Source organism: Quercus suber, unplaced genomic scaffold (assembly GCF_002906115.3).
Source record: "Quercus suber isolate HL8 unplaced genomic scaffold, Cork oak 2.0 scaffold_1232, whole genome shotgun sequence".
In the NCBI taxonomy this organism is placed as follows: domain Eukaryota; kingdom Viridiplantae; phylum Streptophyta; class Magnoliopsida; order Fagales; family Fagaceae; genus Quercus; species Quercus suber.
Genome location: NW_027070627.1, coordinates 40,938 through 51,729, shown reverse-complemented (window position 1 = coordinate 51,729; position 10,792 = coordinate 40,938). Strand labels below are relative to the sequence as shown.

At 34.9% G+C, this 10,792-nt stretch overlaps 1 protein-coding gene across 1 annotated transcript; it reads right to left on the bottom strand.

Moving 5' to 3' along the window:
- Window positions 1-3,999: 3,999 nt before the first annotated feature.
- Window positions 4,000-8,111, bottom strand: LOC111993953 (transmembrane emp24 domain-containing protein p24beta2). The gene is made up of 5 exons (XM_065769621.1): window positions 7,926-8,111; window positions 6,961-7,170; window positions 5,139-5,325; window positions 4,941-5,048; window positions 4,000-4,269 (listed from the first exon to the last, which is right to left on the bottom strand). The coding sequence occupies exons 2-5, from the start codon at window positions 7,168-7,170 to the stop codon at window positions 4,136-4,138; spliced, it is 639 nt and encodes a 212-aa protein (XP_065625693.1). The 5' UTR covers window positions 7,926-8,111; the 3' UTR covers window positions 4,000-4,135.
- Window positions 8,112-10,792: the final 2,681 nt, after the last annotated feature.

The window sequence follows — 10,792 nt, the reverse complement described above, 5'->3', positions numbered from 1 at the left end:
TCTGGGCGTTGTATTACTCTAGATCTGTAGAGCTTTGCTTGTGACATCTTTTTCTCTTCTTATTTGTATTGTATTACCTATCAAATTGGCCTCGTTTATGATATTATTCTTTTTCAAAGTTTGCTTTTTTTTTTTAATTTTTTTTAATTTTTTATTTTTAATTTTTTATCTAGAAAACACAAATTCTGACATTACAAGATAGTTTAGATCCAAACTATCTCTTCTAACTCATTAAGTGATGACTAATTAGACTATTCATATATATTATTTAAACAAGTTACATGACTCATCAAAAAAATTATGTGATTAAAACTATACATGAATGATTTCTTCAATTGTCGCATAATAGGTTAGGAAGATAGCTTCAAATTGGTTTGGAGTTAAACTTTTTCCTAAGGAAAATGGAGGATAAGTAAATTAGGAGCGATTTTTTGTTTTGTTAAAATCTTTTTCATAGTTAGTTAAGGTAGGAAGTTGAAATTTAAGTAAACATCACTTGTACATTGGCACTGCTTTACTCTCTTTTTTTTTTCTTTTTTTTTTAGTTACACTGTGGTGGGAGGAGGGATTTGAACCCAGATGTCATGGACACATCTCTAGAAAAAAATTATAACTTATTTTGTATAAGTGGACTTACATTACATATGAAGGAAAGGAGGAAAATTGAAATACAAGTCCTTCCTCATACGGTCACACTCCAAGACAGGAATAGACAAAGGTATGGGAATTGAATACCAGTATTTTGCGAACACCTTTGTCTTTACTTTGTAGTTAAGACCTGGAAATGAAATGAAGAGGACAAAGATGAGAATCCTAGCATAGTACAGAGAGTGTGCTACTCAAATAAAAAATAACATAGTAAAAGTGTGTGCCCATGTGCTAATCAATCAGTTCTCTTCAAATTATGATTCTTTTGTAGTATGTTCCTGTCATCGCCTGTAAAGATGAATTGAAGTGCTTCTCCTGTCCTTTATGCAAAGGCCAACTGCAGGAGTTTTGCTTCCCCCAAACGATAAAAAGCCTGTGAATATGATTGACAGAGAGGGTAAACAGAGCTCTATTATATAAAAAACATTTAAATAAATTTAATGATCCAAAAAAATTTTCACATTATTTTTTAACAATAGTGATCGGTGTCGATAAAAAGCATGGTGTTTATTTCTCTCGTTCTCAAACACAGTTTGAAAATGGTGTAGATGTTTGAATAAAGTTGATATTTAATTGAGTATGGAAATCTTCTTGTAGTGAAACGTCGATATATTTTTCAAAAAAGAAAAGAAAAAGAAACGTCGATATAAAGCACGCTGAGCACTACTTAAGGCAAAGGATATCTGAAGGTTGCTTCCACACTCTCTACCCCTTACTCTTAGGAGGCCTAGCTACCTCATATTAGTCAAATATTTTGTTATTGTCTTCTTCCGATAAAAAAAAAAAAAAGATTATGCTTTAAATTCTTTTTTTTTTGGTAGAAAAGGAATTAATACACAAGAAACTAAACAGCAAAAGCAGGGGCAGGGCAGAGTCTGTTACAATACAGACCACGGGCATCTGCCTCCCACAAGCTCAAAAGGTCCACAGNAATGATAATAATAAATAATAAAATAATTTAAAAAAAAAAAAAAAAAAAAAAAAAAAAAGCAAAGCGTGCAATGTACAAGTGATGTTCTTAAACTGCAACTTCCTACCCTAACTAACTATGAAAAAATTTTAACAAAGCAAAAACAAAAATTGTTCCCAATTTACTTATCCTTTATTTCCCTTAGGAAAAAGTTTAGCTCCAAACTGATTTGAAACAATCTTCCTAACCTTCCATGTGGTGATTGAAAAAATCATCCATGTATAGTTTTAGTCAGATAACTTTTTAAATAAGTCATGATAACTTGTTTAAATAATATATATGAATAGTTTATAAATCATACATTAGTGAGTTGGAGTCAGATAGTTTGGAGCTAAACTATCTTGCAGTTTATTCCTTACATGTAGATAATTACGAAGGAAAATCATTAGGGTGACTCAAAATACAAGTTAAAAGTTTTAATCTTAAGACCTTAAGAATCTCATGAAACCTTAGTGAGTAATTATAGGTATTTTCGGAGTATGATAACTGGGTGTCCCTCTTCTCACATTCACGATTGGTTCAATAATTAAATTCATAACGAGATCTATCATAAATGTGAGAAGAAAAGCATCGCACACCATTTCTCAAGAGTCTAATAATCTTTTGACTTTAGGAGCCAATAAACCAACACCTCGGAATTAAAGCTGAATTGGGTTGCTAGCAGCTTTATGGCTGAACTGTGGGCCTTCGTGATGTCTTCTCCTATGTCTTCAATCCCATGCCAAGCTGTCATGGTTGAGATGGATTCCAAAGATATTGTGCATAATCTCTCTACTCATGCTGCAGCTAGCCACTATCATTTCTGCTATTATGGAAGATTGCAAGCAGCTGGTTGCTCAAATCCCCAAGTAAGGTTCAACCATGTCTACAGAGAAGTGAATAAGTGTGCAGACTTTCTTGCTAAACTAGGTGCCTCCCTTGAGGTTATTTAATGTTTTTCAAGTCCGCCTGTGGACCTTTTGAGCTTGTGGGAGGCAGATGCCGTGGTCTGTATTGTAACAGACTCTGCCGCCTCCTGCTTTTGCGTTTAAGTTTCTTGTGTATTAATTCCTTTTCTACCAATTTTTTTTTTTTTAAATTTTTTTTTAATGATTACGGCATAATTTAAAGTCTCGAAGTAATATTTTTCCAATTCATAACTTATAATACACGTGAAAAACTCTCTAAAGTTTCTCCTAATACAGATCACAAGGATATTGACAGCCTTCACACAAACAAGCTTGGTACCATTGAGCAAAATCAACAGTGTAGAGAAGGTTAAAAATTAGAGAACACTTTCAAACAAACCTCGCCAATCCCAAAGTGTTGGTTTATTGGCTCCTAAAGTTAGAAGATTATTAGACACTCTCGAGAAATGGTGATGTGGTGCTCTCTCTTCTCATATTCATGGTAGATCCCAATATGAATTTAATTACTGAGACCTATCGTTAATGTGAGGACGTTACCATACTCCGACAATATGTATAATTGCTCACTAAGGTCTCATGAGATTCATAAGGTCTTAGGATTAAAACTTTTAACTAGTATTTTGGAGTCATCCCAATGAATTTCCTTGTAATTATCTACATGTAAGGAATAAACTACATATACATACTCACTGAATAGTCATGTGTTCAAAGAACTTTAAAAGCCACTTAAAAAATAAAATTGATGCTTCTTGCTGAAGAAGAAATCTGGGATTTAGATGAAAGCTACAGAATATGAGCAATACTAGAGATAACAAAAATTTCCATGATTATTTTTTTCCACAACTTGTCATCCCAACAAGTTGTGGCTAGTGCAACCACTGTGGTAACAAACAAAACTTGATAATCGAGGGCCAAAACCTGGGCACCATTTGTACAGTATTATCATCTAGTATCTCATTGCAAGATTTAAAATCCATTCTCCTAAGATTTCTTGGCAAGAGTGAATGTGAACACAGATATAGATTTTTGCCATTGTTATAAAGTTTATTTTGATAGGGTCACGTTCAAGATTGCAAGCTTTAGGTAAACCAGATGGACAAGAATGGTTGTTACAGACTCAAAAGACAACATTTAGGAGAAAAAATGTATGCCATAGAGTTGAGAGTTCTTTTCTAATGCCCTTAAAACTGCTTCTAATTCGCATAATATTTGATGTTACTAAATGATGAGCCATGCATTTCTACTGCCATGTTATTTCTATGCGTCATTGTTGCCAGGCACATACTAGCCTAGTGCAACAATGAACGGTACAATGTAGCCAATGAATATGGTTGCATCCAGTGGATGAGGATGGCCTCTGGTGCATAGACGGTACAAATTGGCAGCTAATCTAATATAGATCCACGGTTAGGCTGAAATGCATGTATTTGTGCCTCGTGAACATCATTACTCGAAGGAAAGGTTGCCAGAGAGTTAGCAAATTGGTTTCTATTTATGTTTTTTCTCCTTGGTTAATCAGAAAAAGGAAAACAAAAGCTTCAAGCAAGAGTCTGACTTTGAAATTCTACAACTGATAACTTATGATAAATATTCAATAGCAATTCCATATTTAAACTCTGGACATCCCAAGCTTCCGTTCAAAGAGGCGGCGCAGAAGGTAAACTTGGAGAATGCTGGCACCAACAAGTGCTGCTGATTCAAAAAAGGCTTTGTGAACAGCCCTCCGACCCATTGCATCATTTACTGCATTTTCAAATGAAAAGATTAGATTACGAAATGGTTTTACAAACTAAATTCATTTATAAGTCTACCTAGCCAGTAAATGTTATTATTAGTGTCATGCTGACAATGTGTGCGCATTAATGTGTGTATTTTGTCATGTGTAGGAACACTTGATCAATATTATATAGTCTATTTAGTCTAATCAAATCAGCAATTTTTTATTTATTCATTTTTTTTAAAAATTAAAAATAAGAAGGCTTCTTTATTCAGCACCAAATATATGATGCAATATCACATCAGTATCAAGCTTGGAAAATGAAAACACCAGGTAGATATGATAATCAGATCACTGGACTACTCAGAGAATCTTATTGTAGCACAAAACTATCTATGGCAGGGAAGGAAGAAGGAAGCCAAGAGAGGGGAGGAGGGGGCCAGGGGAGTGTTCATTTCTCTCTAAATAATTAAGGTTTAATCAGTTGGAAGAACACAATCTGGAACAAATGTCTTAATTGGTTAGAACCCAGGAGTACATAGCATTGATAAGTTTAAGGGAAGAAGCAAAAGGCGATTAGTGAAAATCCAAAGAGATTGAATGAAGGGAATAAACACAAGCAACAAACCATTAAAGGACCATGCTTTCCCTTCTATTCAACATTACTATAGAAGGAATTCAGATAATCAACAGATACCTATTGCCTGGCGTTCAGTCTGAGCCTCCAGCCAGTGCTGTTCGAACTGAATGTTGTAAAGAGCTTCCTCCAATTTTGATATTTGATCTAACAAAGGATTAAAATGCTCTGCAAATATGCAAGCCAGTAAGTCCAAATCCATAATTCAAGGGCTTGATAAAAACAGAAAAGGACTAAGAACGGTGAAGAATGATTAACCATCTTTTGCATGCTGGTCGTAGTATGAAAAATGGCTAACATGTACATCAAAGTCAACTGTCTCATGATAGGGAGATTTATTAGTGAAGCAAAAATGGTGGATTCCTTTATTATGAGCCACAAACTCAATCTTCTCACTTGTCTTGTCACGAAAATCCTGTAACTGTTCACCTGAAGGTCCTTTCACCTGAAGATTTCAACAAGGTTGTAGAATCAATAGTGGTTTTTTCATGGCAATAATAAGAAGTAATAGGAAATAAAACAATTGAAATTTTTAGCTTGACATGTATAAAGCGTAGCCAGGTTAACATCTGTTATGGCAAACATCTTGCAGCTATGAATAAAACAAAGACATGAAATGAATGCCTTCTTACCCCAAGATATCTACTGAGTTAAAACTTAGGTACAATTCCTTTTGTGCTATACCTTAAATTCCTCAATTAAATTCAATTACATAGTTGTTTGCCAAATGCAGCACAAACAATGTTATCTTTCTTCAAGGACAATAAATTCAACCATGTGGTCCATTAGTCAATGCAACCGCGTGGTTGCATTAAATTGGGAAACCTATGGTACAACCATAAATGTTAGTATCATACCAATACACAACAGACAATACATATTGTACAATATATCCAAAAAAAAAGGTATCATATTGTTGATACGTGTTGACCATGCTCATGAATTGTACAATTGTATGTATCAGACAATGCATGTACATGTGGGTTTAAATTGGGCTTTTCACTAATAAAAATGTGCTGTGACTTAAGTCCAACAGGTTGTGGGACTTGTTTTTATCAAAACATTATTGGGCTACTTGGTTGAGGCCAATAAAATACCATGTCCATGAGTTTTTCCCCCTTCTCCCTCTTCTGCATTTGGACTACACATTTGAAACTCCACTTTCACATTTACAAATTTCTTTTCAATACTATCAATAACATATTTAACGACAATAAAATCACTTTTTAAATGGTTAGGTGCTTTATTATACTAGATACCTCAACATCATTGTAGGAAAGGTCGAAAATTCTTGATCAATGGAGGAACAATATCTGTGGAAACTTTTACTCATGGGGGGTGCTCTTGGACCAGTAAATATTGCACATTGCTATTTTTGTTATAAGTTCAAGAAACTCAAATGGCAACAAGAAAATAAAGAAAACATTATTAAAATAGAACAACAATAAAAGATTGTAAATGTTGGAGATGAAGAAGAATATAGATATGAGGAGGATGTCAATGATGAAATGATTAAGAAGAGGATGATAAAATTGACTTGTACTATGGAGATGAAGTTGATTAGGGAAGATGATGAAAATGATGAGAAAGAAAATATTGTATTAACTTATGTATAATGTATTATCACTTTTAACTTTGACTAATTTCAATGTGGAAGTTATAAATATATTTTAATTTGATTTATTTAGGTTACTTTGTTAAATATTATTGCATAACTGATGATTAAATTAATCATTAGTTGGATATGTTCCAATTTTATAATAAATATTCTTTTCATATAAGTATATCTATAAGTTTTCTATAAATTTTATACAGTGTGTGTATGTTACGATACATTGACACAGTACAAGAAAATTAAAAATCAATTCATGATATGATTCACATTTTGAAAACTATGGATACAACATGAAGGAATTGTAGTTTGCCCTATCTATCATATGGCTGATATACACTAATGATATTTTTGAAGTAGATAAGTGAACAAGAGGAAAAAAAATTAAAAAACTGAAGAACTTCACAAAACCTTTTTTTTGATGGGTAACAAGCCAACAAATTTGAGCAAAGAGACATGGAAGCTTACCACAAGATCTACACCATCGTGAGTATAATGCCAAGCTCCATCAACCTTAATTACAACAAAAGAAATATGCAGCGTATCCCCTTCATATTCAATATTGTGAGAGAAGCACTCTTCCCTATCAATCACAAACCTAATGCCAAACACATTTTGCAGGCTTGACAAGAGTGCCAGCAATACTAACACAGCAAATTTCTGTAACCCAATCTTCATCTGTAGATTACAAAGTGACATTTCCAAGTCATAAGAAAGAATAAAACTAATGGCAAGAAAGAGGGGGGCGGGGGATCTAAGGCATGAAAAACTGCAAAATTCAACGATTTGTAAAATCAAAATGCATCAAAGTTCACAAAACACAAAATTTTATTAAGGAAAGTCTGTTACCCAATGCATAAGATAAGTAGTAAATGTCAAATTTAAGCAAACTTAAGGTGCATCATATAATTTTCTACACAATTCACAAACAATAATCTATGTATGCTTAAGGTGCATCATGCAATTTTCTAAACATTTCACAACAAGCTATCTATTGCCATAGAGGAAGCCTTCAAAGAAAAATTTTCCCCTTCTCTTGAAAAATTTAACAAAAACAAACAGAGAACAGAAAAACAGATTCCCCAATTACCTTATATTCTATTGACTACTATAGCTTAACCAGAATAACCCACAATTAACACCGAGAGATTATATAATCCTAATCACAATTAAACTATTTTTCATAACAAAATCAAAAGCACAAGAACTAGATCTCATTTCATACACCGTTTGGTTGCTGAGAACACAAGGGAAAAATAAAAGAGATCATCAGACACGTTTAAAATTCAACCCCCACAAAAAAAAATCCCAGAAAAAAAAATTCAATCTTTTAGAATTTAGAACACCCAATTAGATCATATTCAAAAATTTCCCATCGTGCTAGATTGATCACCAAAAAATAAAAAAAAGGTTGAAAAATTAGAAAATTTTACCTTTGAATTTGACCAATCTGATGAAACCCAGGTAGGAAATGGCAACAAAAATTGAAAATTCTGAACGATCTGAGAAGCACTCTGATTTGAAAGACTCTCGAAAGGGAGAAGAGCTCTCGAGCTTAGGTTTGTGTCTATTTTCGAACCTGAAAGACTTCGAACAGAAACTGTTTAAACGGCTGTGATTATATGAACTTCGTTTGTATGTATGGGTGTTTCTATGGCCCCACATTTATTTATTGTCTACGTGTTGGGCGGTTCTGATTGGCTGTTTTTATGTATCAGTGCGCCACGTAAGTACGATGTTGTTTGGTCTTTACCTTCCAAAAATGTACTTATGTTATATAGATTCTAGAGCGTTCAAATCCAGTAGAATTGTCCAAGTTTTTACCCAAAACCTCTATTAAAAAAAAAAAGAAAAAGAAAAGAAGTTTACCCCAAAAAAATCTAGTAGTATTTTCCAATTTTCATTTGTAATATTATCCAGTTTGTATTAGAGAAGAAAAGGGATTAAATTCAATTTAATATTAAATTTTATTTTAATTATTAAATTAAGAGTAATGCTACCGTTATGAATTATTTTACAATATTTTTATTTTTAAAATATTGATGTAGTCAACTTTTGATTGATTTTTATCTAGATTCACCATTCATATCACTTTTTTATTTACTAATAATCACTCATTTACAATAGTAGTTTGTAATTTTTTTTGGTAAAATAGTTTGTATTTCTAGCATTATTCTAAAATTAATTTTAAAATTTTAATTTTAATTAATTTAGTCATTTACTTTATAAAAATGAGTTAATATGGCCGTTTCTATCCAAATTTATTAGCAAACAATGTTGTTTAAATATTCTTAAATGGCGTGCATGATGCTCCCTTTTGGTCTATCAATTTTCATTGTATTATTATTATTTTTAATCAAAAATTTCATTGTATTAATTTGTTGGTAACTGGTTTCTCTGGCTGCTAGGGTTAGGGTTTTCCCTCTCTAGCCGCCTGTAGAATATTTGTCCCTTACTAGTTTAGGTTTTGTTCCCTCCAAGTATCCCTTGTTCTTGGTAGGCCGGATCGTTTGTGTGAGGTGGTAGGAGTGAGTCCGTTGGCTGTGACTTTAGTCTGTGTTTTTTCTGCGGGTAAGTATGGAAGGCTTAGAAGGTTTGTGGTCCCGTTTTTCGTTAACTGAAGAAGAATAAGTTGGTGCGGAAGTTTCAAAATAGAACGAAAAGGAGCTTCACAGGCTGGCTGGCCGGTTCTTCACTAAACGGGTTTTGAATGTAGAGGCAGTGGGGCGGACATTCAAACCTTTATGGAAACTGATTGGGGAAGTGAAAATACGTGACCTAGGAGACAATATTTTGGTTTTTGATTTTGAGGATGGTTTGGATTTGGAGCGTGTCTTAACCCTAGAACCGTGGACGTATGATAAGCATATAGTGGCTTTCGTACGTGCTTCGGAGATTGAAGAAATCCCAACGCTTGAATTTAACAGGGCTACATTTTGGGTTCAGATCCATAACATACCTGAAAAATCCCTTACTCAATGCACAGCCGAAGCAGTGGGCAGTGCCATTGGGAAGGTTCTTGAGGTGGCAGATATAGAGGATGATGGCAGTGGGAATGAATTCCTCAGGGTCAGGGTAGCCATGGATATATCGAAACCATTACCACGGTGTCGTAAACTATGGTCTGATGGTAAACAAGTGGGATGGGTGGGCTTTAGATATGAACGCCTACCAAACTTTTGTTATTGGTGTGGTAGAGTAACACATGGGGAGAGGGACTGTGCGGTTTGGCTTTAGGATAAAGGCAGTTTAAGAAAGGAGGATCAACAATTTGGTGAGTGGCTTAGGGCTGATTCAGTCCGTGGGGTGAGAAAGTCTGTCACGGTCATTGCTGGTGCTTCACGCACACAAGCTCCTTGGTGGAGGAAGACGGGCAGCAGACCTGCATCTAGCCAAAGTCAGTCCGTAGAGGCATCTAGCCAATCGGTGAAGGTGGTTAGGTGGGGTAAAGAGGCAGGTAAGGAAGCAATAATGAAAAATATAGGAGGTTTGAACCTGAACACTGAAGAAAGCAATGCTGAATCTACACCAGCTGTATTGAAGAGAGAAAGAAAAGGCTTGGGAGGCATTAAGGGTGGTGCACAAGTTGCTAGTATGCCTGTCACTCCCTTGGGTGACTGCTCTAACAGATCTCCAGCTGTGACGCCGTCAAAGCTGACTAGAAAGTGGACGAAAATAGCCCGAGTATCTACTTTAGGTAAAACTAATGGACCACTGACTATGGACTCTGACCGTAGGCCATGTATTGATCAAGATGAGGAACAAGGAGGTAAGAGGCAGTGTATGGATATTTGTGGGGATGATAACAAGGAGAATTTTCAGGTGGTGTCTGGACTCTAGCACCACCGGATGCAATGAGTTGCTTAAGTTGGAACTGTCGGGGGCTTGGGAACCCCCAGACAGAAGATGAACTGATTGCTTTAGTTAGCAATAAAGATCCCAAAATTGTTTTCTTAATGGAAACAAAGCTCGAGAAAATTCCGATGGAAAGAATTGGTCGTAAAATGAAGTTTAATAATATTTTTGTAGTGCCACGTGTTAACATGGCTGGTGGTCTAGCATTGTTATGGAGAAAGGATATTGTGTTGGATATTCAAACTTATTCTGATCGTCACATTGATGCTTTTATAAACCATGGAGTGGATGACGCCTGGAGGTTTACGGGTTTCTATGGAGACCCGGACACAGCTAGCCAAGAACACTCCTGGTCCTTACTCAGAACTTTGAGTCACCGAAGCAATTACCCTTGGGTGGCTATGGGGGATTTTAATGAAATTATTTTGGCTGAAGAAAAATAAGG

Coding starts and splice junctions, on each gene's coding strand:
- LOC111993953 (XM_065769621.1), bottom strand. CDS start 7,170: ATGAAGATTGGGTTACAGAAATTTGCTGTGTTAGTATTGCTGGCACTC. Junction 5,049..5,138: donor CGACCAGCATGCAAAAGATG/GTTAATCATTCT, acceptor GCATATTTGCAG/AGCATTTTAATCCTTTGTTA. Junction 4,270..4,940: donor GACTGAACGCCAGGCAATAG/GTATCTGTTGAT, acceptor TTGAAAATGCAG/TAAATGATGCAATGGGTCGG.